Genomic DNA, 25302 nt, shown 5'->3' on the forward strand with positions numbered 1-25302 from the left:
AAAATTTCAGAATTCCAGAGGGAAAAATTTCAGAATTCCAGAGGGAAAAATCCTGGAATTCCAGAGGAAAAATCCTGGAATTCCAGAGGAAAAATCCTAGAATTCCAGAGGAAAAAAATCCCTGAATTCCAGAGGGAAAAATCCTGGAATTCCGGAGGGAAAAATCTCAGCATTCCAGCAGGAAAAATCCTGGAATTCCAGAGGGAAAAATCCCGGAATTCCAGAGGGAAAATCCTAGAATTCCAGCATTTCTGGAATTTCAGAACTTGTAAGAGAAAATTTGTCCCAAATTTCTTCACATCCAAAGGATTTTCCAGCATTTTATCTCCACTTTTTCCCACTTTTATTTGGGAATTTTGGGAATTCCGAGGTTTGGCTCCGCGGCAGAATTCATCCCGAATTTCTTCCCATCCAAAGGGTTTTTCAGGATTTTTCCATCAACTTTTTCCCACTGGAAATGTGGGAATTCTGGGAATGCTGAGCAGCGATCCATGCTGAGCATCCCTTGGGATTTTCCTGCTCCTGAATTCCCAAATCATTCCCAAATTATTCCCAAATAATCATTCCCAGAAGAGCAGGAGGAGCCAAAATCCCGCAGGATTTTCCTGAGGAGCTCTGCTGTGCATTCCCTGCTTTCCTGGATTCCCACTTTTCCTGAATTCCCACTTTTCCTGGATTCCCAATTTTCCTGAATTCCCACTTTCCTCATTCCCACTTTTCCTGAATTCCTACTTTTCCTGAATTCCTACTTTTCCTGAATTCCCACTTTCCTCATTCCCACTTTTCCTGAATTCCTACTTTACTGAATTCCCACTTTTCCTGGATTCCCAATTTTCCTGGATTCCCAATTTTCCTGGATTCCCACTTTTCCTGAATTTCCACTTTCCTCATTCCCACTTTTCCTGGATTCTTACTTCTCCTGTATTCCCGATTTCCCTGTTTCCTCTTTTCCTGAATTCCCAATTTCCCTGTTCCCACTTCCCCCATTCTCTCTTTCTTGCCCATATTCCCTCTTTTCCTTGTTCCCATTTTTCCCAATCCCCTCTTTCCCTATTCTCCCTTTCCTATATTCCCAATTTTCCCATTCCCACTTTTCCCTATTTCATTCCCTAATTCCTCTTTCCTGCATTCCTTTTCCAATTCCCTCTTTTCCAATTCTCTCTTTCCCAATTCCCACTTTTCCCTATTCCTATTCCCTATTCTTCCCTCTTTTCCCTATTCCCTCTTTTTTTCCCAAAATTCCCACTTTTCCCTATTCCTTGGGTTTTTTTTCCTATTCCTGCTTTTCCCTATTCCCACTTTTCCCTATTCCCTTTCCCTATTCCCTCTTTCCTGTATTCCCAATTCCCACTTTTCCCCAAATTCCCACTTTCCCCTCTCACTTTTCCCTATTTCCTCTTTCCTATATTCCCTCTTTCCCTATTCCATCTTTTTCCTCTTCCCTCTTTTTTTCCCCAGAATTCCCACTTTTCCCTGTTCCTTGGTTTTTTCCTATTCCTGCTTTTCCCTTTTCCCTCTTTCCTGTATTCCCAATTCCCACTTTTCCCCAAAATTCCCACTTTTCCCCAAAATTCCCACTTTTCCCCAGAATTCCCACTTTTCCCTGTTCCTTGGTTTTTTCCTATTCCTGCTTTTCCCAATTCCCACTTTCCCTTTTCCCTCTTTCCTCTTTTTTCCCCAAAATTCCCACTTTTGCCCTATTCCCATTCCCTATTCCCACTTTCCCTCTTTTTTCCCCAAAATTCCCACTTTTCCCCAAAATTCCTACTTTTCCCTATTCCCTCTTTCCTCTATTCCCAATTCCCACTTTTCCCCCAATTCCCACTTTTCCCCAATTCCCATTCCCTATTCCCACTTTCCCTTTTCTCTCTTTTTTCCCCAAAATTCCCACTTTTTCCCATTCCTCTCTCCCCAATTCCCTCTCTCCCTATTCCCTCTTTCCTGTATTCCCAATTCTCCCTTTTCCCCAAATTCCCACTTTCCCCCAAAATTCCTACTTCTCCCCTATTCCCATTCCCAATTCCCTCTCTCCCTATTCCATCTCTCCTGTATTCCTAATTCCCACTTTCCCCCAAAATTCCCTCTTTTCCCTATTCCCTCTTTCCTGTGTTCCCAATTCCCACTTTTCCCCAAATTTCCACTTTTCCTTATTCCTTATTCCCACTTCCTCTCTTCCCTATTTTTTTCCCAAAATTCCCACTTTTCTCCATTCCCTCTTTCCCTATTCCAACTTTCCTCTATTCCCAATTCCCACTTTTTTTCCCAGAATTCCCACTTTTCCCCTATTCCCATTCCCTATTCCCACTTTCCCTCTTTTTTCCCCCAAAATTCCCACTTTTCCCCAAAATTCCTACTTTTCCCTATTCCCTCTCTCCCTATTCTCTTTCCCTTTTCCCTCTTTCCTGTATTCCCAATTCCCACTCTCCCCCGAAATTCCCACTTTCCCCATTCCCTATTCCCACTTCCCCTCTTCCCTCTTTTTTTCCCCAAAATTCCCACTTTTCCCCAAAATTCCCAGTTTTCCCCTTTCCCTTTCCCTTTTCCCTCTTTCCTGTATTCCCAATTCCGTCTCTTTTTCCCTGAAATTCCTACTTCTCCCCTGTTCCCATTCCCAATTCCCTCTCTCCCTATTCCATCTTTCCTGTATTCCTAATTCCCACTTTTGCCCCGAAATTCCCTTTTCCCTATTCCCTCTTTTCCCTATTCCCATTGCCTATTCCCACTTTCCCTTTTCCCTCTTTGCTGTATTCCCAATTCCCACTTTTCCCCAAATTTCCACTTTTCCCTATTCCTTATTCCCACTTCCTCTCTTCCCTATTTTTTCCCAAAATTCCCACTTTTCTCCATTCCCTCTTTCCCCATTCCATCTTTCCTGTATTCCCAATTCCCACTTTTTTCCCAGAATTCCCACTTTTCCCCAATTCCCATTCCCTATTCCCACTTTCCCTTTTCTCTCTTTTTTCCCCCAAATTCCCACTTTTTCCCATTCCTCTCTCCCCAATTCCCTCTCTCCCTATTCCCTCTTTCCTGTATTCCCAATTCCCACTTTTCCCCAAAATTCCTACTTTTCCCCTATTCTCTCTCTCCCTATTCCCTTTCCTTTTTCCCTCTTTCCTGTATTCTCAATTCCCACTTTTCCCTGAAATTCCCACTTTTTCCTATTTCCTCTTTCCCTTTTCCCTCTTTCCTGTGTTCCCAATTCCCACTTTTCCCCAAATTCCCACTTTTCCCCAAAATTCCTACTTCTCCCCTATTCCCATTCCCAATTCCCTCTCTCCCTATTCCCTCTTTCCTGTATTCCCAATTCCCACTTTCCCCAATTCCCTCTTTCCTGTATTCCCTTTCCCTATCCATCTTTTCCCTCTTTCCTCTTTTTTCCCCAAAATTCCCACTTTTTCCCAGAATTCCTACTTTTCCCCTATTCCCATTCCCTATTCCCACTTTCCCTCTTCCCTCTTTTTTCCCCCAAAATTCCCACTTTTCCTTATTCCCAATTCCCACTTTTCCCCAAAATTCCTACTTTTCCCTATTCCTTGTTTTTTTTCTATTCCCACTTTTTTCCCCCAATTCCCACTTTTCCCCCAATTCCCACTTTTCCTTATTCCCTCTTTCCTGTATTTCCAATTCCCACTTTTTCCCCAAAATTCCCACTTTTCCCCTATTCCCTCCTCCCCTATTCCATCTTTCCTGTATTCCCAATTCCCACTTTTCCCCAAAATTCCCACTTTTTCCTATTCCCACTTTCCCTTTTCCCTCTTTCCTGTATTCCCAATTCGTGGAATTCCCTCTTTTTTCCCCAAAATTCCCACTTTTTTCCCCAAATTCCCACTTTTCCCCAATTCCCACTCTCCCCTCTCACTCTCCCTGTCTCTCTCTCGGGTTTTTCCTTTTCCAGCTCTCCTGTGGTTCCTCGGGAATCTCGGGAATCTCGGGAATCTCGGGAATCTCCAGCTCCACTCCTCCTCCCCTGGTGCGTGGGAACCAAACTGCTCCCGCGGGGAAAACCTCCCTCCAGGTCAGAAAACATGGAGAATCCCGGGAAAATAATGGGGAAAATCCGGGAAAAAATGGGGAAAAAAACTGGAAAAAATCCCAGGAAAATCTGGGGAAAAAAACCAGAAAATCGGGGAAAAAACGGGGAAAAAAACACGGAGAAATTCTGGGGGAAATCCCTGGAAAAAGGCCAGAAAAAAACTGGGAAATCCCAGGAGAAATCCCGGGAAAAAAATCCAGAAAAGTTCTGGGAAAATCTTGGAAAATCCCAGGGAAAATCCCAGGAAAAAACCCCGGGAAAATTGCGGGGAAAAAACCTGGGAAAAATCCGCAGGAAAAATACCAGGAAAAATTCCAGGGAAAATCCCCAGAAAAATGCCAGAAAAAACTGGGAAATCCCAGGAAAAAGCCCGGAAAAAATCCAGAAAAAATCCAGGAAAATCCTGGAAAATCCTGGGAAAAAAATTGGAAAAATTCCTGGGAAATCCCAGGAAAATCACAAGAAAAAACCCAGGAAAATCAGGGGGAAAAATCCCAGAAAAAAACTCAGAAAAATGCCAGGAAAAATCACAGGAAATCCCAGGAAAAAAAACTGGAAAAAAAAATGGAAAAATCCCGGCAAAAATCCTTAGAAAAATACCAGAAAAATCCCAGGACAAATTTCCAGAAAAAACACTGAAAATCCCGGGAAATCCCGGGGAAAATCCTTGGAAAAATCCCAGAAAAATCCCCCAAAAATCCCAGGGAAAATATCGAGCAAATCCCGGGAAAAAACCCAGAAAATCCTGGGAAATCCCACTGAAATCCCAGGAATAATCCTGGGAAAAGACCCAAAAAAAATCCCCAAAAAATCCTGGAAAAAACCCAGAAAAATCCTGGAAAAATCCCTAAAAAATCCCGGAAAAAACCCAGAAAAATCCTGGAAAAATCCCTAAAAAATCCCGGAAAAAACCCAGAAAAATCCCGGGATTCTCTCTGGAATTGCTGCAGGAATTTTGGGATTCAGCAGGAACAGGGATGGGAATTCCCAACATCCCAAAGCCTTGGGGAAAGCGGGAAAATTCCCAGAAATTGGGAATTTTTAGGGATAAAATCCTGGAATTCTCCCATCCAAACTCCTCCATTTCCATCCCTTTTCCTGATTTTTTTCCTGAATTTTTTGCTTTTCTCCTCCTTTTTTTTCCCCTTCATTTCCTCCCTGCATTCCTTTCATTCCATGAATTCCACACTTGGATTCCCAATTTCCATCATTCTCAGGATTTTTTCCTCATTTTTCCCAATTTTTTCCTCATTTTTCCCAATTTTTTCCCAATTCTTTCCCCACTTTTCCCAATTTCTTCCCCATTTTTCCCAATTTTTTTTTTGCCTTTCGCTCCACAAATTCCCCATTTGGATTCCACAATTCCCAACATTTTTCCTGATTTTTTTTTTTTTTTGCCTTTTTCTCCAGTTGGATTTCCCATTTCCATTTTTTCCCCATTTCCATCATTCCCAACATTTTTTCTCCATTTTTCTCTCTTTTTTTTTTTTTTTTCTTTTAGGTAAAAACATTTTTCCCAATTTTTTTTTGATTTTTCACTCCATGAATTTCCCCATTTGGATTCCCCAGTTTCCGTCATTCCCAACATATTTTCCCATTTCCTTAATTCCCAACATTTCCCCCCATTTTCCTCCCGTATTTCCCCTATTATTTTCCCCCCCATTTCCCCCCCATTTTTTCCCCATTTTTTCCCCATTTTTTTCCCCATTTTTTCCTCATTTTTCCCAATTTTTTCCCAATTCTTTCCCCATTTTTCCCAATTTCTTCCCCATTTTTCCCAATTTCTTCCCCATTTTTCCCAATTTTTTCCCAATTCTTTCCCCATTTTCCCCCCATTTTCCCCATTTTTCCCCCATTTACTCCCCATTTTTTCCCTATATTTCCTCCATTTATTCCCCATTTATTCCCCATTTATTCCCCATTTATTCCCCATTTATTCCCCATTTATTCCCCATATATTCCCCATTATTTCCCCCATTTATTCCCCACATTTCCCCCATTATTTTCCCCATTTCTCCCCATTTTTCCCATTTCCCCCATTATTTCCCCCATTTTTCTCTTTCCCCCATTTATTCCCTATATTTTCCATTTATTCCCATTCATTCTCCCATTTATTCCCCATTTATTCCCATTTTTCCCCATTTATTCCCATTTATTCTCCATTTCCATTTTCCCTTCATTTTCCCCCCATTTATCCCCATTTTCCCCCCATTTTTTCCCCATTTATTCCCCATATTTTTCCCATTATTTTCCCATGTTTATTCCCCATTTATTCCCCATTTTATCCCCATTTTTCCCCCATTTATTTCCCATTAATTCCCTATATTTCCCTCATTTATTCCCCCATTTCCCCCCATATTTTTCCCATTATTTCCCCCATTCATTCCCCATTTTTCCCTCTTTTCCAGAGCTCCTCCAGCCGCATTCCCGGCACGGTCATTCCTCCCCCGCTGGTCCGAGGAGGACAACAGACAAATTCCAAACTGGGAACTCAACAAAACCCTGGAATTGTGATGCCTCCCTTGGTCCGAGGGGCTCAGGTGAGACTTCTCCACATTTTTCCATATTTTTCCCACATTTTTCCACATTTTTCCACATTTTCCCACATTTTTCCACATTTTCCCATCATTTTTCCCACATTTTCTCACTTTTTTTTCCATGTTTTTCCACATTTTGCCTTTTTTTCTGTGTTTTTCCCACACTTTTCCACTTTTTTCCACATTTTTCTGCATTTTCCCATTTTTTCTGTGTTTTTCCCACACTTTTCCACATTTTTCCACATTTTCTGATATTTTTTCTGTGTTTTTCCACATTTTTCTAAATTTTCCCACATTTTTCCACGTTTCCCCACATTTATTTCCCCACATTTATTTCCCCACATTTATTTTCCCACATTTATTTTCCCACATTTTTCCACATTTTCCCACATTTTTCCCACTTTTTTCCCACTTTTTTCCACGTTTCCCCACATTTTTCCACATTTTTCCACATTTATTTTTCCACATTTTTTCCCCCATTTTCCCACATTTTCCCACATTTTCCCACATTTTCCCACATTTTCCCACATTTTCCCACATTTTTCCACATTTTCCCACATTTTTCCACATTTTCCCACATTTTCCCATATTTTTTCCCACATTTTCCCACTTTTTTCCCACTTTTTTCCCACTTTTTTCCACATTTTCCCATATTTTTTCCCATGTTTTCCCACTTTTTTCCCACTTTTTTCCCACTTTTTTCCCCACTTTTTTCCCACTTTTTTCCACATTTTCCACATTTTTTCCTGTGTTTTTCCCACACTTTTCCACATTTTCCGATATTTTTTCTGTGTTTTTCCACATTTTTCCACATTTTTCTAAATTTTCCCACATTTATTTTCCCACATTTATTTTCCCACATTTATTTTCCCACATTTATTTTCCCCACTTTTTTCCCACTTTTTTTCCCATTTTTTCTGTGTTTTTCCCACACTTTTCCCACATTTTTCCACATTTTCCCACATTTTTCCACATTTTCCCACATTTTTCCACATTTTCCCATATTTTTTCCCTGTTTTTCCACATTTTCTCATATTTTTCCCCATTTTTCCCCATTTTTCCCCCATTTTTCCACATTTTTCCCACATTTTCCCCCCAGTTTTTCCCTGTTTTTCCACATTTTCCCACATTCCCCTAAATATTTCCACATTTTCCCATATTTATTCCACATTTTTTCCACATTTTTCCACATTTTCCCATATTTTTTCCCCGTTTTTCCACATTTTCTCGTATTTTTTTCCCACGTTTTCCCACATTTTCCTTCTCATTTTTCCTTCTCATTATTCCTTCTCTCCCATCAATTCCAAAGCTTTTCCATGACAAAATTCCCTTTTTCCCCTCATTTTTCTCTCTTGGTTTTGGATAAAAGCAGGAAGAGAAAATTAAATTAAATCCATATTTTTCCCTCTTGTTATCCTTTCTTTCCCATCAATTCCTGCTTTTCCATGGATTCCCATTTTCCATGTGTTTTCCCAGCAAATCAGCCCTCAGAATTTGGGAATTTTGGTGTCCTACGAGCATCTCTTATCCCATAATTTGAGTTCAAGGAAAGAAACAGAAATTGGATTTTTTCTCAGGCTTTTTTTACCTGTAAAATTCCCATTTTTCTAGCAATTCCCATTTTTCCAACGTCCTTTTCCGTGTGTTTTCCCAGCAAATCCATATGGCAGCACTGAGAATTTGGGAATTTGGTGTCTCTTATCCCATAATTTGATTTTAAGGAAGGAAACAGAAACTGAATTTTTTTCCAGCCTTTCTCTACCTGTAAAATTCCCATTTTTCCACCAATTCCCATTTTTCCACCAATTCCCACCATTCCAACTCCCTTTTCCATCTATTTTCCTAGCAAATCAGCACTCCGAATTTGGGAATTTTGGGGCTGGAATTTGATGACCTCAGAGTGCCTTTTATCCCATAGTTTGATTTCAAGGGAGGGAAAAGGAAATCGGATTTTTTCCCAACCTCTCTCTACCTGTAAAACTCCCATTTTTCCACCGATTCCCATTTTTCCAACTCCATTTTCCGTGTGTTTTCCCAGCAAATCCACACCATCCAGCATCACTCAGAATTCGGGAATTTGGTGTCTCTTGTCCCATAATTTGATTTCAAGGAAGGAAACAGAAACCGGATTTTTTCTAGGTTTTCTCTACCTGTAAAATTCCCATTTTTCCAGCAATTCCCACCATTCCAACGTCCTTTTCCATGTGTTTTCCCAGCAAATCCACACCATCCGGCAGCACTCAGAATTTGGGAATTTTGGTGTCCTCAGAGCATCTCTTGTCCCATAGTTTGATTTTCAGGACAGAAAAGGAAATCAGATTTTATCCCAACCTCTCTCTACCTGCAAAATTCCCATTTTCCCACCAATTCCCATTTTTCCAACTCCCTTTTCAGTGTGTTTTCTCAGCCAATCAGCACTCAGAATTTGGAAATTTGGTATCCTAAGAGCATCTCTTATCCCATAGTTTGCTTTTGAGGGAGGGACAGGGAAACCGGATTTTTTCCTAGGGTTTCTCTACCTGCAAAATTCCCATTTTTCTAGCAATTCCCATTTTTCCAACGTCCTTTTCCGTGTGTTTTCCCAGCAAATCCATATGGCAACACTGAGAATTTGGGAATTTGGTGTCTCTTGTCCCATAATTTGATTTCAAGGAAGGAAGCAGAAATCGTATTTTATCCCAGCCTCTTTTAACCTGCAAAATTCCCATTTTTCCATGGATTTCCGCCATTCCAACATCCTTTTCCATGTGTTTTCCCAGCAAATCCACACCATCTGGCATCATTCAGAATTCGAGAATTTTGTTGTCCTAAGAGCATCTCTCATCCCATAGTTTTCTTTCCAGGAAGGAAAAGGAAATCAGATTTTATCCCAGCCTCTCTCTACCTGTAAAATTCCCATTTTTCCAGCAATTCCCATTTTTCCAACTCCCTTTTCCATGTATTTTCCCAGCCAATCCACCCTCAGAATTTGGGAATTTTAGTGTCCTCAGAGCATCTCTTGTCCTGAGGTTTGATTTCAAGGAAGGAAACAGAAACTGAATTTTTTCCAGCCTCTCTCTACCTGTAAAACTCCCACTTTTCCACCAATTCCCATTTTTCCAACGTCCTTTTCCGTGTGTTTTCCCAGCAAATCCACACCATCCAGCATCACTCAGAATTTGGGAATTTTGGTGTCCTCAGAGCATCTCTTGTCCTGTGGTTTGATTTCAAGGAAGGAAACAGAAACTGAATTTTTTTCCAGCCTTTCTCTACCTGTAAAATTCCCATTTTTCCACCAATTCCCATTTTTCCAACTCTCTTTTCCATGTGTTTTCCCAGCAAATCCACACCATCCGGCAGCACTCGAGCACAGGCCCTCCCCCTCTGCTGCTGGCGCCCCGAGCCTCGGTGCCCAGCGTGCAGATCCAGGGCCAGAGGATCATCCAGCAGGGGCTGATCCGCGTGGCCAACGTGCCCAATGCCAGCCTGCTGGTCAACATCCCGCAGGTGGGGATTTATTGGGATTTATTGGGATTGGGAATGGGATGGGATTGGGTTATCCCAACGCCAGCCTGCTGGTCAACATCCCGCAGGTGGGGATTTATTGGGATTTATTGGGATTTCCTGGGATTTGGGAATGGGGGGATTGGGTTATCCCAACGCCAGCCTGCTGGTCAACATCCCGCAGGTGGGGATTTATTGGGATTTCCTGGGATTGGGAATGGGGTGGGAATGGGGTGGGAATGGGGATTGGGGGATTGGGTTAACCCAACGCCAGCCTGCTGGTCAACATCCTGCAGGTGGAGATTTATTGGGATTTATTGGGATTTCCTGGGATTGAGAATGGGATGGGATTGAGGGATTGGGTTACCCCAATTTCAGCCTGCTGGTCAACATTCCGCAGGTGGGGATTCATGGGATTTATTGGGATTTCCTGGGATTGGGATGGGAATGGGGTGGGAATGGGGGGATTGGGTTATCCCAATGCCAGCCTGCTGGTCAACATCCCACAGGTGGGTGTTCCCGGGATTTATTGGGATTCTGTGGGATTTGGGAATGGGGTGGCATTGAGGGATTGGGTTATCCCAACGCCAGCCTGCTGGTCAACATCCCACAGGTGGGTGTTCCTGGGATTTATTGGGATTTCCTGGGATTTGGGCATGGGATGGGATTGGGTTATCCCAACGCCAGCCTGCTGGTCAACATCCCGCAGGTGGGGATTTATTGGGATTCTGTGGGATTTGGGAATGGGATGGGATTGAGGGATTGGGTTATCCCAACGCCAGTCTGCTGGTCAACATCCTGCAGGTGGGTGTTCCCGGGATTTATTGGGATTTCCTGGGATTTCCTGGGACTGGGAATGGGGATTGGGTTATCCCAATGCCAGCCTGCTGGTCAACATCCCACAGGTGGGGGTTTCTGGGATTTATTGGGATTTCGTGGGATTTCCTGGGATTGGGAATGGGGTGGGATTGAGGGATTGGGTTATCCCAATGCCAGCTTGCTGGTCAACATCCCACAGGTCAGCATTCCCAGGATTCCCCGGATTCTGGGGATTTGGGAATGGGGTTGGGAGAAGTGGGAATGGGGGGTTGGGTTATCCCATGGTGTTCACAGTGTTGTCCCAGAGATCCTCCAATCCCAAAGATCATCCAATTCTCCTGTGCAGAACTCACTCCCACTGACCATCCCGTGTCCCTGATTCCCACTGATCCCGTATTCCCACCAATCCCATATGGAATCACCGATCCCAAATGGGATCACTGACCTGTTCCCTGTTATTCCAGGCGTCCCCAATGTCCCTGAAGGGCTCAGCTGTCCCCTCGAGCCAGGCTGGCAGTGCCCAGGCCGGTGCCACCTCCCTGATTCCCACCGATCCTATATGGAATCACTGATCCCATACAATTCCCATTAACCCATTCCCTATTATTCCAGGCATCCCCCACATCCCTGAAGGGCTCAGCTGTCCCCTCGAGCCAGGCTGGCAGTGCCCAGGCCGGTGCCACCTCGCTGGGTGGCTCTGGGGACTCTCCCGCCAGCCGCCAGACCAGTGCCACATCCCTGATTCCCAATGGTCCCATTCCCACCAATCTCATATGGAATCACTGACCCATTCCCATTATTCCAGGCATCCCTCATGTCCCTGAAGGGCTCAGCTGTCCCCTCAGGCCAGGCTGGCAGTGCCCAGGCTGGTGGCACCTCCCTGATTCCCACCGATCCTATATGGAATCACTGATCCCATACAATTCCCATTAACCCATTCCTGTTATTCCAGGCATCCCCCACGTCCCTGAAGGGCTCAGCTGTCCCCTCAGGCTAAGCTGGCAGTGCCCAGGCCGGTGCCACCTCGCTGGGTGGCACTGATCCCATATGGAATCACTGATCCCATACAATTCCCACCGATCCCGTATGGAATCACTGACCTGTTCCCATTACTCCAGGCATCCCCCACGTCCCTGAAGGGCTCAGCTGTCCCCTCAGGGCAGGCTGGCAGTGCCCAGGCCGGTGCCACCTCGCTGGGTGGCACTGATCCCATATGGAATCACTGATCCCATACAATTCCCACTGATCCCATATGGAATCACTGGCCTGTTCCCATTACTCCAGGCATCCCCCACGTCCCTGAAGGGCTCAGCTGTCCCCTCGGGCCAGGCTGGCAGTGCCCAGGCCGGTGCCACCTCGCTGGGTGGCTCTGGGGACTCTCCCGCCAGCCGGCAGGCCGCGGCCAAGCTGGCGCTCCGGAAGCAGCTGGAGAAGACGCTGCTGGAGATTCCTCCTCCCAAACCTCCTGCCCCGGAGATGAACTTCCTGCCCAGCGCCGCCAACAACGAGTTCATCTACCTGGTGGGCTTGGAGGAGGTGGTGCAGAACCTGCTGGAGACCCAAGGTGAGCACGGGGGAGGTGGGAATTGGGAAATGTGGGAATTTGGGAAATGTGGGAATTTGGGAAATGTGGGAATTTGGGAAATGGGAAATGTGGGAATGAGGGGATTGGGAAATGTGGGAATTTGGGAAATATGGGAATTCGGGAATTGGGAAATGTGGGATTGGCTAATCCCAGGTGTTTGTCCCCTCAGGGAAGGCTCTGGGCCTCACCTACCACATTTGTCCCTTAGGGACAAACAATCCTCTAGTCCCAAAGATCCCAAAGGTGACCCTGGGGCCAATCCCAGGTGTTTGTCCCCCAGGGAAGGTGACACTGTGCCTCACCCGCCCTGTTTGTCCCTCAGGGAAGGTGGTGGTGGCTGACCTGCTCTGTTTGTCCCTCAGAGAAGGCTCTGGGGCTCACCCGCCCTGTTTGTCCCCCAGGGAAGGTGACACTGAGGCCTGTCCCAGGTGTTTGTCCCTCAAGGAAGGCTCTGGGGCTCACCCGCCCTGTTTGTCCCTCAGGGAAGACACTAGGCCTGACCCGCCATGTTTATCCCCTCAGAGAAGGCCATGCTGCGGCTGACCCGCCATGTTTGTCCCTCAGGGAAGGCACTGGGTCTGACCTGCCGTGTTTGTCCCTCAGGGAAGGTGGCATTAGGGCTGATCCCAGGTGTTTGTCCCTCAGGGAAGCCGTGCTGCGGCTCACCTGCCATGTTTGTCCCTCAGGGAAGGTGGCTGTGGGGCTGGTCTGCCATGTTTGTCCCTCAGGCACAAACAATCCTCTAGTCCCAAAGATCCCAAAGATGGCGCTGAGGCTCACCTGCCATGTTTGTCCCTCAGAGAAGGTGGCACTGTGCCTCACCCACCCTGTTTGTCCCTCAGGGAAGGCTCTGGGCCTTGTCTGCCATGTTTGTCCCTCAGGGAAGGTGGTGCTGAGGCTGACCTGCTCTGTTTGTCCCTCAGGGAAGGTGGCGGTGGCCGTGTCCTGCTCTGTTTGTCCCTCAGAGGTGACACTGAGCCTCACCCGCCATGTTTGTCCCTCAGGGAAGGCACTGTGACCAATCCCAGGTGTTTGTCCCCCAGGGAAGGTGACACTGTGCCTCACCCGCCCTGTTTGTCCCTCAGGGAAGGCTCTGGGCCTTGTCTGTCATGTTTGTCCCCCAGGAAAGGTGGCGGTGGCTGACCTGCCATGTTTGTCCCTCAGGGAAGGTGACACTGTGCCTCCCCTGCTCTGTTTGTCCCTCAGGGAAGGCTCTGGGGCTCACCCACCCTGTTTGTCCCCCAGGGAAGGTGGCACTGAGGCTGACCTGCCATGTCTGTCCCCCAGGGGAGGTGGCGGTGGCTGACCTGCCATGTTTGTCCCTCAGGAAAGGTGACACTGTGCCTCACCCACCATGTTTGTCCCTCAGGGAAGGCTCTGGGCCTTGTCTGCCATGTCTGTCCCCCAGGGGAGGTGGCTGTGTGGCTGACCTGCTCTGTTTGTTCCTCAGGGAAGGTGGCGGTGGCTGACCTGCCATGTCCGTCCCCCAGGGAAGGTGGCAGTGGCTGACCTGCCATGTCCGTCCCCCAGGGAAGGTGGCAGTGGCTGACCTGCCCTGTTTGTCCCCCAGGGAAGGTGGCAGTGGCTGACCTGCTCTGTTTGTCCCCCAGGGAAGGTGGCAGTGGCTGACCTGCCCTGTTTGTCCCCCAGGGAAGGTGGCAGTGGCTGACCTGCCCTGTTTGTCCCCCAGGGAAGGTGGCAGTGGCTGACCTGCTCTGTTTGTTCCTCAGGGAAGGTGGCGGTGGCTGACCTGCTCTGTTTGTCCCCCAGGGCAGGTGGCAGTGGCTGACCTGCCCTGTTTGTCCCCCAGGGAAGGTGGCAGTGGCTGACCTGCTCTGTTTGTCCCCCAGGGAAGGTGGCGGTGGCTGCGTCCTGCCGCGAGCCCTACCTGTGCGCCCAGTGCCACACGGACTTCACGTGCCGCTGGCGGGAGGAGAAGAACGGCACCATCATGTGTGAGACCTGCATGGCCTCCAACCAGAAGAAGGCGCTGAAGGCCGAGCACACGAACCGGCTCAAGGCCGCCTTCGTCAAGGCGCTGCAGCAGGAGCAGGAGATCGAGCAGAGGATCCTGCAGCAAACGGCTCCTCCCGGGCAGCCCAAGGGCGAGCCGGGGCAGCACCACGCGCTCAAGGTGAGGGGAAGGTGGTGCCAAAAATGGTGGGGAAATTGAGATGCTGACACTGCGGAATAGGGTGTTGCTTTGGTTTAATAGGGTCTCAGGTGTACCTTGTCAAAGGTGGGACCATGACAAAAAAAGAGCGCCGGTGCAACGCCTATACAATTTATACATCTCACCAATTAGCATATCTATCTAAATTCCCCTATAAGAAACCTAACAAATGAAGTATTTACCCCTTTTTTCGAATTACCTCCCCCTCAAAAAGTTATGGACCTCACCAATTAGCATTTCTATCTAAAATTCCCCAATAAGAAACCTAACAAATGAAGTATTTGCCCCTTTATTCTAATTACCTCTCCCCATTTCCTGGAGAGGGAGGAACCCAAAGAAACCCCAATTCCAAGAATTCCACGACACCCCTGGGAACCTTTTCTCCCCGAAACCACCACCAGCACATCCCAACCTTTTCCAAATTTTCCCTGCCTCCCGCCAGAGTTCCAGCCAGCTGTCCCGCGGCGCCGGCGCTTCCCGCGGTGTCCTGCACGCCTTCAGCCCCTCCCCAAAGCTCCAGAGCCCCTCAGGCGCCGCCAGCCTCGGGAACCGACCCGGCAAACACGTGGAGAGATCCAGCAGCAAGGGCAGCGCCGCCGCCTGGAAGAAAAATCCCATCAGCACAGGTGGGGGTTTGTGGGAAATGTCTTTTCCCGAAATTCCTGGGGTTTGGGGTGGGAATTGGTGTGGGGAAAGGTGAGGTGGGATTTGGGGTTGGAGGTGGTGGTTGGTGTTGGTGTTGGTGTTGGAGGGGTTTGGCCTCATGGAACTGTGATCCAATCCCCCCACCAAAAACCATCCAATCCAATCCTAAAAAATCATCCAGTCCCAAAAACTCATCCAATCCAATCCCAAAGATCATCCAATCAAATCCCAAAAAATCATCCAATTCCATCCTTCAAAGATCATTTAATCCAATCCCAGAAAATCATCCAATCCAATCCCAAAAATCACCCACTCCCACCCCTCAAACATCCTTCAATCCGATCCCAAAAAATCATCCAATCCCAAAAAAGTCATCCAGTCCACTCCCAAAAAATCATCCAGTCCACTCCCAAAAAATCATCCAGTCCACTCCCAAAAAATCATCCAGTCCACTCCCAAAAAATCATCCAATCCGATCCCAAAAAATCATCCAATCCAATTCCAAAGATCATCCAATCCAAAAATCATCCAATCTCAAAGATTATCCAATCCACCCCCAAAAAATCATCCGATCCACCCCCAGCGATCATCCACTCCCAAAAAAACATCCAACCCCAAAAAAATCATCCAATCCAATCCCAAAAAATCCTCCAATCCCCTCCCAAAGATCCCGATTTTCAACCCAAAATCTTCATGTTTCTCGGGACGAATTTACAACCCGACGGCACCAAACCCTGCTGACAACCCCCACTTCAATCCTATTCATTCCCCACCTATTTCCCACCATTTTCCCCTCATTCCTGAGCCAAATCCCGATTAAAATTCCCATTTTTTTTCTTTTTTCCCCCTCCAGGTGGATCTCTGCCCTTCGTCAGCCCCGGCCTGACCGTTCACAAATCCTCCTCAGCCGTCGACCGGCAGCGCGAATACCTGCTGGATATGATTCCTCCCCGTTCCATCCCACAGTCAGCCACGTGGAAATAATCCCCCAAAAACAAAACAAAACCAGAACTTTTCCTTGGCTCTGCCATCCTCGGTTTTATTTTTATTTTTTTGGTTTTTTTTTTTTTTTCTACCACAAATTCCGTGGATTCCGCTTTAAAAAAAAAAAACAAACAACAAATCCCACGCTGGATTTCGTTCCCCTTCGAGGCTTTTTTTGTTTTCTAGGATGCGACAGAAACCACTCCTCATCCCGTCTCTCCTCGGTGGTTGAGCTTCTCTCCGACTTCCTTCGGCTCCCAGATTTTTCATGGAAGCTTCCAGGAAAAAAAAAAAAAAAGGAGGAAAACGGAGGAGGGGAAAAGAATTCCTTAATTTTTTTTTTTCTGTATTTAGTTTCGGGAAATTTTTTTGGCACCAGCACACAAAAGAAAAGAGAGAAAAAAGAAAAACGTAAAAATAATTTTGGACTCTCAGCGACTTCGCTCTTGGCCTTCCTCCCGCCTGGGATCGCGCGCCGGAATTCCGGGAAAATTTCTGGAATTTCGGGACAATTTCCGGAATTTTTTTTTCCCCCGCGCTCCGGAATTCTTTTTTTTTTTTTGGGGTCATGGAGAGAAAAGAAAGAGAGAGAAATTTCGAGGAATTCCAACCCCATCCTGCGTTTAGTGAGCCAAATCCGTGGCTGCTCCTTTTCCCTGCTTTTCCTCCAGCCGGGAATATCCCGAAATTCCCAAAAAATCCGCCGAGAAAGAAGTGCAAAAATTCCCCATTTTCCGGTCGAGTATGGGTTTTGGTTTATTTTTATTTTTCTTTCCCTCCCTTCGGGATCGGCTGTGGGATTTTCCCCAAAAACTCACCTGCTGGGGGGAGTTGGGAATTCCTCCTGCTTTTTTTTTTTTTTTTTTTTTTCCCGTTGGATTCCGGTTGGAATTACGAACTTTCGGAATCGCCGGTAGTTTCAAAAAAAACCTCTCAGTTAACTGATAGACAAAAAAAGAAAAAAAAGAAAAAAAAAAACCAAAATATTCCTTGGTTTCTTTCTCTTCCCGACGTTCCCAGAGACTCCGAAGCGAAGCTGTTTTGGGAATTTTATTTTTTTCCTTGGTTTTTTTGGGGAGGGTTGGTTGGTTTATTTTCCTTTTTCGTTTGCCGTTTCGAGGGATTTTCCTGGGAAATTTTAGGAATTCTGAGGTGGAGATAATTCCCAATTCCCGCTGGGAATTCCAGCCGTTCCCAAATCCTTCCCTCTTTATCCCTGATGGATTTTTCCATCTTTTTTTGGGAATTCCAGAGGTTCTCAACCCAAAAAATCCATCCGAGGCCAGTTTGGTTTTTAGTTTTTATTCCCATTTTTTGGTTTCTCCTCCTTTTCCCCCCAAATAATTCCCAAATTTGGGAATTTCTTCCCGAATTCCAAACCAATCCAAGGGTTTAAAATTCCATGCCTCACTCCTCCTATCCGTTAAGAATTCTTCGGGAAATTATAAATATATATAAAATCTAGAGATCTGTATATTATTAAAAAAAAAAGAAAAAAAGGGGTTGGGGGCAAAAAAATTCAGGAAAAATTGGATTTATTTTCTTAGGAATCGCCGGGAAATCCAAACTTGAAGCCGAAAATTCCTTAGGAATCCGAGTGACAAAATCCTCTCAATTTTCCCCATTTTTTTCAATATTTAGGGGATTTTTCAACATTTTTCAATATTTAGGGATTTAGCTTAGGAATTTCCTCCCCCAACCTTGTTTTCCAAACAGGAATTCATCAGATTTAAAACAAAAAAAAATGGAATTCCCATCGGGATTTGGATTTTTTCCATAGGGATTGGGAAGAACTCGGGAATTGGGTTGGAATTTGGGGTTTTATTTTCATTCTGAGCTCAGGTTGGGAGATTTGGACAAAAATGGATTTGCTCCTTCTGTTGGATTTTGTGGAAAAATTTTCCATTCCCTTGTGGAATTTTGGAATTTTTTGGGGGTTGGTTGGAAAAAAATCCCATTTTTTTTCCCCTCGCCGATGCCAACGTTTGATCTCCGTTCAATCACCTGGAAAAAAGTTCTTTATTCCCTCAAAAAATCCCAAAAAACTCTGATTAAAATCCAAATTTTTTTTTTTTTTTGGGAAAACCTCGGCAAAGTTAATTTATTCCTGATGTTTGGATGATTCCCAAAAAAAAAGGGAATGCCACAGGATTGGATGTTATAAAAACGAAGTCAGAGCTTTTTTGGATCCCCAAAAATCGGAATTTCAGCCAAACTAGGGATAATTGAAATAATTGGGAATGTTTGTGTTTCACCTTTAAGGATTTGGAATTCAAAAATCCGAACGAGTTGGATGTTTCTGTGGTTAAAAATATTAAATATTCCATTCTGATTTTTATTTTTTTGGATGGAAAAATTTAGAATAAATCCTCAAAAAAAAAAAAAAAAAAGAAAAGGAAAAAATTTATTTGGGATATGGGAGGAGATTGATTTATTTGGAAGGAAAAATCCAAAATGCTTCCAGAAATGAGGCTGAAATTCCAAATCCAGCATGGAATGAGGTTGGAAAATCAAAATTCCAGCATGGAATGAGGCTGGAAAACTGAAATTCCCACCTGGAATGAAGCTGGAAAATCAAAATTCCCACCTGGAATGAACGAGGCTGTTGGGATCCAGAGCAGTTCTGATTTTGTGGTTTTATTTTTATTTTTTCCCGCTGGTTCTCGGAATGTCGCAGGGAATTTGGGTAGTTTTTTTTTCTGCGTTTTCCGCCAAAATCCGGGATGAAGAGATTCCGGAATTCCCGCGTTCTCTGGGGGGTTTGTTGGGATTTGGGGCTCGTTGAGGTTCTCGAGGTTATTCCAGGTTTTCAATACAGATTTTCCCAAACCTCCTCCCGGTCTGCTTTTTCCAGGAAAAAAACCCCCAAAAAATGGGAAAAATGGGGAAAAAAAAGGGGGAAAAAATGTCAATGAAATGAAATATTCCCGTGGTGGGGAAATGGTTGGGAATGGTGGAGGAGGGGGAGGAATTTGGGAATAATTTTGGGAACAAATCCTGAGTTTATTCCCAAAATAAATCGGATCCTCTTTGGGATTCTGGAATTCCTCAGATCTGTCGAATCCCCTGTTTTGGGATTTTTGATTTTCTGAAGGTTTTTGGATCCTTTTTGGAATTCCTGAATCCCTGAGATCTCCTCAATCCCATTTGGGATTCCCAAATCCCTGAGATCTCTGGGATTCGTGGATTCAACCCTTCAACTCCCTCAAATCCCATTTTCCCCCCTAAAATCCCATTTTTCCCACCTCAAATCCCATTTTTCTGCCATCAAATCCCCATTTTCCCCCCTAAAATCCCAGTTTTCCCACCTCAATTCCCCTTTTCCTCCCTCAATTCCCATTTTCCACCTTCAAATCCCATTTTCCCCCCCTCAATTCCCATTTTTCCACCCTCAGATCGAATTTGGCTACCTAAAATCCCATTTGCCACCTTCAAATCCCAATTTTCACCCTCACATCCCATTTCTCCCCCTCAATTCCCATTTTCCACCTCTAATCCCAGTTTTCCCCCTCAATTCCCAATTTTCCCCCTTCAGTTCCCATTTTCCACCTCAATTCCCATTATCCCCTCTCAATTCTCATTTTCCTCTCTCAATTCCCATTTTCCCACCTCAAATCCCATTTTTCCCATTTCAAATCCCATTTTCCACCTCAAATCCCATTTTCCCTCCTTAAATCCCATTTTTCCACCTTAAATCCCATTTTCCTCTCAATTCCCATTTTCCCCTCCAATCCCATTTTCCCCCTCAATTCCCATTTTTCCACCCTTAAATCCCATTTTTCCACCCTCAATTCCCACTTTCCCCAAGCTTCGCTGCCTGAGCCATTCCAGGGCTCTCCGAGAAGAATCCAAGGAATCCCAAAAGCCATAAAATTCCCATTTGGAGCCTCCAGGATTTCCTAGGAATCCATGGAAAAACGAGGAAACGACAGTTGTACTTTAGATTTTAGCAAACTTGTGAAATAAAAGACAAAAAAATTCCCGGATTTTCCGCCGGAAAATTCCCGCGTTGGAATTTGGGAGCCGCGTGGTTTTTCTGGGATTTTATTCCCAAAGGGTTGGGATTTGGGGAGAAAAAATTTGAATTTTTTCTATGCTCAGAATTCCCAGCTTGGAAATTTCCCGGATTTTTTATATTCCAGGGATTCCAATGCCTGCAATTCCCGAGGAAAACATGGAAAATCCTAAAATCCCTGCTGGTTTGGGATTGGGTTTTATTCCCTTTTGGGAATTATTCCTCTGGATAATTCTCCCAATTATCCCTTTTTTTTTGTTTTTTTTTTTTTGAGGGGAAAAAATTGAAATTTAAATTCCCAAATCCAATCCTGGATGGAAAAATGAGGAATTTGGGCTGCAGGAAGGAGGAAATTTAGGGAGATTTTGGGGAAAAAATGCCCAAATTTGGCTCATTTTTCCTTCTCCTTTGGGAAGGAAGGAGAACAGGGTGGGAATTTTTTCCCTTGGATTTGTTGTGACTCCAAATATTCCGGAATAAATCCCAAAATGAAATAACAATTCCCGCTAAATCTCGATAATCCCGACGGCAGGAGGATCCGGAATCGATAATTAATCAATAATCGATAATTAATCAATAATTGTGTCGGGAGCAGAGGGTTGGGATCAGAACGCCAATAAATGGAGAAACACCTGGATTTGCCTCTTATTCCCAGGATTTTGGGGCTTTGGGATTCATCCGATGGATCTGCCGAGGTTTCTTCCCAAAAAAAACTCAGGAAAATGGAAAAAGGGGGAAAAAAAGGCGACAAAATATGGAATTTCTGCGGATTTTCCATGGAATTTCATGGATTTCAGCTGAATATTCCGGGATAATCATGGAACTCTTGGGATGAGAACGGGATTTGGTTGCAAACCCAATTATTTCTGGAATAATTTTTTCCCACAATTCCGGATAAAATCCAAGTTTTTCAGCAGGGGAAGAACCACGGGATTCCCATGGAATTGTCATCCTTCATTCCCGATCCAGGAATTGGAATTATTGGGATTCCCAAACCGGAATTTTTTCGGGATGAGAGGGAAGAAGGGAATGAATCCTTCTCTGGGTGAATCCCAGCTTGGAGAGAGGGAAAAATGAGGGAATTTGGTGTTTTCCAGCCTTTTTTCCGTGGGCAGAAGCTGTGGGATCGCCTGGGAATCTCGGAAATCCCAAGGAAGGTATGGATCCCATTGGATGGGAAGATGATCCCAAAGAAATTATGGATCCCATTGGATGGAAGGAAGATCCCAAGGAATTGATGGATTCTATTGGATGGAAGGAAGATCCCAAGGAATTGATGGATTCTATGGGATGGGAAAGTTATCCCAAGGAAATTTTGGATCCCATTGGGTATGAAGATGATCCAGAGGAAATTATGGAACCTGTTGGATGAGAAAAGGATCCCAAGGAATTGATGAGTCCCATTGGGTGGGAAAATGATCCCAGGAAAGCAATGAGGATCCCAAGGAAATTATGGATCCCATTGGGTGTGAAGATCCCAAGGAAATTATGGATCCTGTTGGATGGGAAAATTATCCCAAAGAAATTATGGATCCCATTGGATATGAAGATGATCCCAAGGAATTGATGGATCCTGTTGGGTGGGAAGATGATCCAAAGGAAGTCACGGATCCCATTGGGTGTGAAGATGATCCAGAGGAAATTATGGATCCTGTTGGATGGGAGGAAGATCCCAAGGAAGTTATGGATCCCATTGGGCGGGAAAACAATCCCAAGGAATTGATGGATCTCACTGGGTGTGAAGATGATCCCAGGAAAGCAATGATGATCCCAAGGAAATTATGATCCCAAGGAAATTATGGATGCCATTGGATATGAAGATGATCCCAAGGAATTGATGGATCCTCTTGGGCGTGAAAATGATCCCAGGAAAGCAATGGATCCTGTTGGGTGGGAAGATGATCCCAAGGAAATTATGGATCCTCTTGGATGGGAAGATGCTCCAAAGGAAGTCATGGATCTCATTGGGTGGGAAGATGATCCCAGGGAATTGATTGATCCCATTGGGTGGGAAGATGATCCCAAGGAAATTATGGATCCTGTTGGATAGGAAGATCCCAAGGAAGGTATGGATCCCATCGGATGGGAAGAGAATCCCAAGGAAATGATGGATTGTGTTGGGTGGGAAAGTTATCCCAAGGAAATTTTGGATCCCTGTGGATGGGAAAATGATCCCAAGGAATGAATCCCACTGGATGGGAGGAAGATCCCAAGGAAGTCATGGATCCTGTTGGATGGGAAAATTATCCCAAAGAAATTATGGATCCCATTGGATGGGAGGAAAATCCCAAGGAAATTATGGATCCTGTTGAGTGGGAAAACAATCCCACGGAAATTATGGATCCTACTGGATGGGAAGATGATCCAAAGGAGATAATGGATCCTGTTGGATGGGAAAATCCCAAGGAATGGATGGATTCTATTGGGTGTGAAGATAATCCCAAGGAAATTATGGATCCTGTTGGGTGGGAAGATGATCCAAAGGAAGTCATGGATCTCATTGGGTGGGAAGAGAATCCCAAGGAAATGATGGATTGTGTTGGGTGTGAAGATGATCCAAAGGAAATCATGGATCCCACTGGATGGGAGGAAGATCCCAAAGAAATCATGGATCCCATTGGATGGGAAGGTGATCCCAAAGAAATTATGGATCCTGTTGGGTGGAAAGATGATCCCAAAGAAATTATGGATCCCTTTGGAGGTGAAGATGATCCCAGGGAAATTCTGGATCCTGTTGGACTGGAGGAAGATCCCAAGGAATCCCAAGCAGGATCAATCAGAAATATTGATCCATTGCTGCCCAAAAACCTCATTAATTGATTAACAAGCAATATTTGCGCCAGGAATTCCAATCCTAATCATGGAGGTTATTTAGGGAATTCGTCAGATGTGGAATTACGACTTTCCCAGGAATCCCAGGATGGTTTGGGATGGGAAAACCTCAAGGATCATCCAATCCCCACTATCCCCAATTGCTCCAACCTGGCCTGGGAACCATTCCAGCCGGAATTCTGGGAATTCTGCTCCAGGCTGGATCCGAATCCCAATATCCTCCAAATCCCTAAATCCCGGCTCAGCCGCGGGATTAGGGTGAGATGAGAGTTGGGACACAGCGACCTCCATCCCGAGCTGGAAATCCTTCCTGGGGGACAGGGAAAGGCTGGGAATTGGGAATGTTCACCTGGAGATGGGAAAACATCCTGGGAATGCTGGAGGTTCCCACATTTTGGGGTGCACAGGTAAATCCCGGGATTTCTGGGATTCCCGGGATTGGGAAAAGGCAGCGCCAGGGATTGGGATGGAGCGGGTGCCACCAACCTGGGTGACATCGGGGTGACCTCAGGGGGGCTCAGGTGACCCCAATGTCCCCCCCAAAATGGAGACCTCACTCTCAGCATTGCCCTTTTAACCGTGCATTGCCCCTTTAAGCATTGCCCCAATGGAGACCCCAAACCCAAATTTGGGGGGTTTGCTCCCAATGGAGACCCCACTCTCTGAGTTGCCCCTTTAAGCATTACCCCTATGGGGACACCACTCTCAGCATTGCCCTTTTAATCGCTCGTTGCCCTTTTAAGCATTGACCCCAATGATCAATTACCCCAATGATCAATTATCCCAATAATCAATGACGCCAATGGAGCCCCACTCTCAGCATTGCCCTTTTAAACCCGCGTTGCCCCTTTAATCACTGACCCAAATAGTTACCCCACCCTACCATTGCTCTATTAACCACGCGTTGCCCCTTTAAGCATTGACCCCAATGATCAATTACCCCAATAATCATTGACCCCAATGGAGCCCCACTCACAGCATTGCCCTTTTAAACCCGCCTTGCCCCTTCAAGCCTTGACCCTAATAGTTATCCCATTCCCAACATTGCTCTATTAACCGCGCGTTGCCCCTTTAAGCATTGACCCCAATAGATTACCCATTCCTAACACTGCCCTTTTAAATCCGCGTTGCCCCTTTAATCACAGACCCCCAATAGTGACCCCACCCTAACATTGCTCTGTTAACCGCGCGTTGCCCCTTTAAGCATTGACCCCACAGAGACCCCCAGTGACCCCATAGAGACATTGACCTTTTAACCCGCGTTGCCCCTTTAACCATTGCCCCCAATGGACACCTCACTCCCAGAGTTGCCCCTTCTAACCGCGCGTTGCCCCTTTAAGCACTGACCCCACAGAGACCCCATTGACCCCATACAGACCCCACTGACCCCATAGAGACCCCATTGACCCATACAGACCCCACTGACCCATAGATCCATTGCCCTTTTAACTGCACGTTGCCCCTTTAGGCATTGACCCCATAGAGACCCCACTGACCCCAAAGAGATCCCACTGACCCTATAGAGACCCCATTGACCCTATAGAGACCCCATTGACCCATAGAGACCCCATTGACCCGCAGAGCCATTGCCCTTTTAACCGCGCGTTGCCCCTTTAAGGCTGACCCCACCCTGTCGTGACCCCGCGCCATTCCCACCGCCTGCATATCGTCGCGCCGCAGTGACGTCATCCGCTAGCGCCGCGATGGCGGCGCCGAAGGTGAAGCAGGACATGGCGCCGCCGGGCGGCTACGGGCCGATCGACTACAAACGGCACCTGCCGCGCCGCGGCCTCTCAGGTGGGCGCGGGGAGCGAGCGGGGCGGGAACGGGCCGGGAACGGGCTGTCCCGGGCTGTCGCGGGCTGTCGCGGGCTGTCCGTGCCGCCCCGCCATGCTGTCCCCTCACGCCCTCAGGGTACAGCCTGTTCGCGCTCGGCGCGGGCAGCTTGCTGCTGGGTTATTACACCTTGGTGAAATGGAACCGCGAGCGCAGGTGAGACCCGACAGCGGGTACGGCCCGGCCCGGGAACCCCGGTTGTCCCCAGCCCCTGCCCGGGGTCCCCAACCTGTCCCCAGCCCGTTCCTGGTGTCCCCAGCTGGTTCCCGGTTGTCCCCAGCCTGTCCCCAGCCCGCTCCCGATGTCCCCAGCCCCTTCCCATTGTCCCCAGCCTGTTCCCGCTTGTCCCCAGCCCATTCC

General features: G+C 46.2%; 1 protein-coding gene across 5 annotated transcripts in view; it reads left to right on the forward strand.

The window, feature by feature from the left end:
* LOC146426149 (transcriptional repressor p66-alpha-like) overlaps positions 1 to 17242 on the forward strand; it is a 52872-nt gene extending 35630 nt beyond the window's left edge. For 4 of the 5 annotated variants that reach the window (XM_085040741.1, XM_085040742.1, XM_085040743.1 and 1 more), the window contains exons 6-12: positions 3896 to 4015; positions 6442 to 6573; positions 9889 to 10056; positions 12157 to 12436; positions 14308 to 14591; positions 15073 to 15256; positions 16129 to 17242. In XM_085040741.1, coding sequence (XP_084896867.1) covers positions 3896 to 4015; positions 6442 to 6573; positions 9889 to 10056; positions 12157 to 12436; positions 14308 to 14591; positions 15073 to 15256; positions 16129 to 16259 — 1299 coding nt within the window. In that variant the 3' untranslated portion in view covers positions 16260 to 17242. The remainder of the gene's footprint in view (positions 1 to 3895; positions 4016 to 6441; positions 6574 to 9888; positions 10057 to 12156; positions 12437 to 14307; positions 14592 to 15072; positions 15257 to 16128) is intronic. The other variant, XM_085040745.1, reaches the window with a different exon arrangement.
* The last annotated feature ends 8060 nt before the right edge of the window (positions 17243 to 25302 follow it).

This window comes from Lichenostomus cassidix, chromosome 28 (genome assembly GCF_008360975.1).
Source record: "Lichenostomus cassidix isolate B80296 chromosome 28, HeHo_3.0, whole genome shotgun sequence".
Lineage (NCBI taxonomy): Eukaryota > Metazoa > Chordata > Aves > Passeriformes > Meliphagidae > Lichenostomus > Lichenostomus cassidix.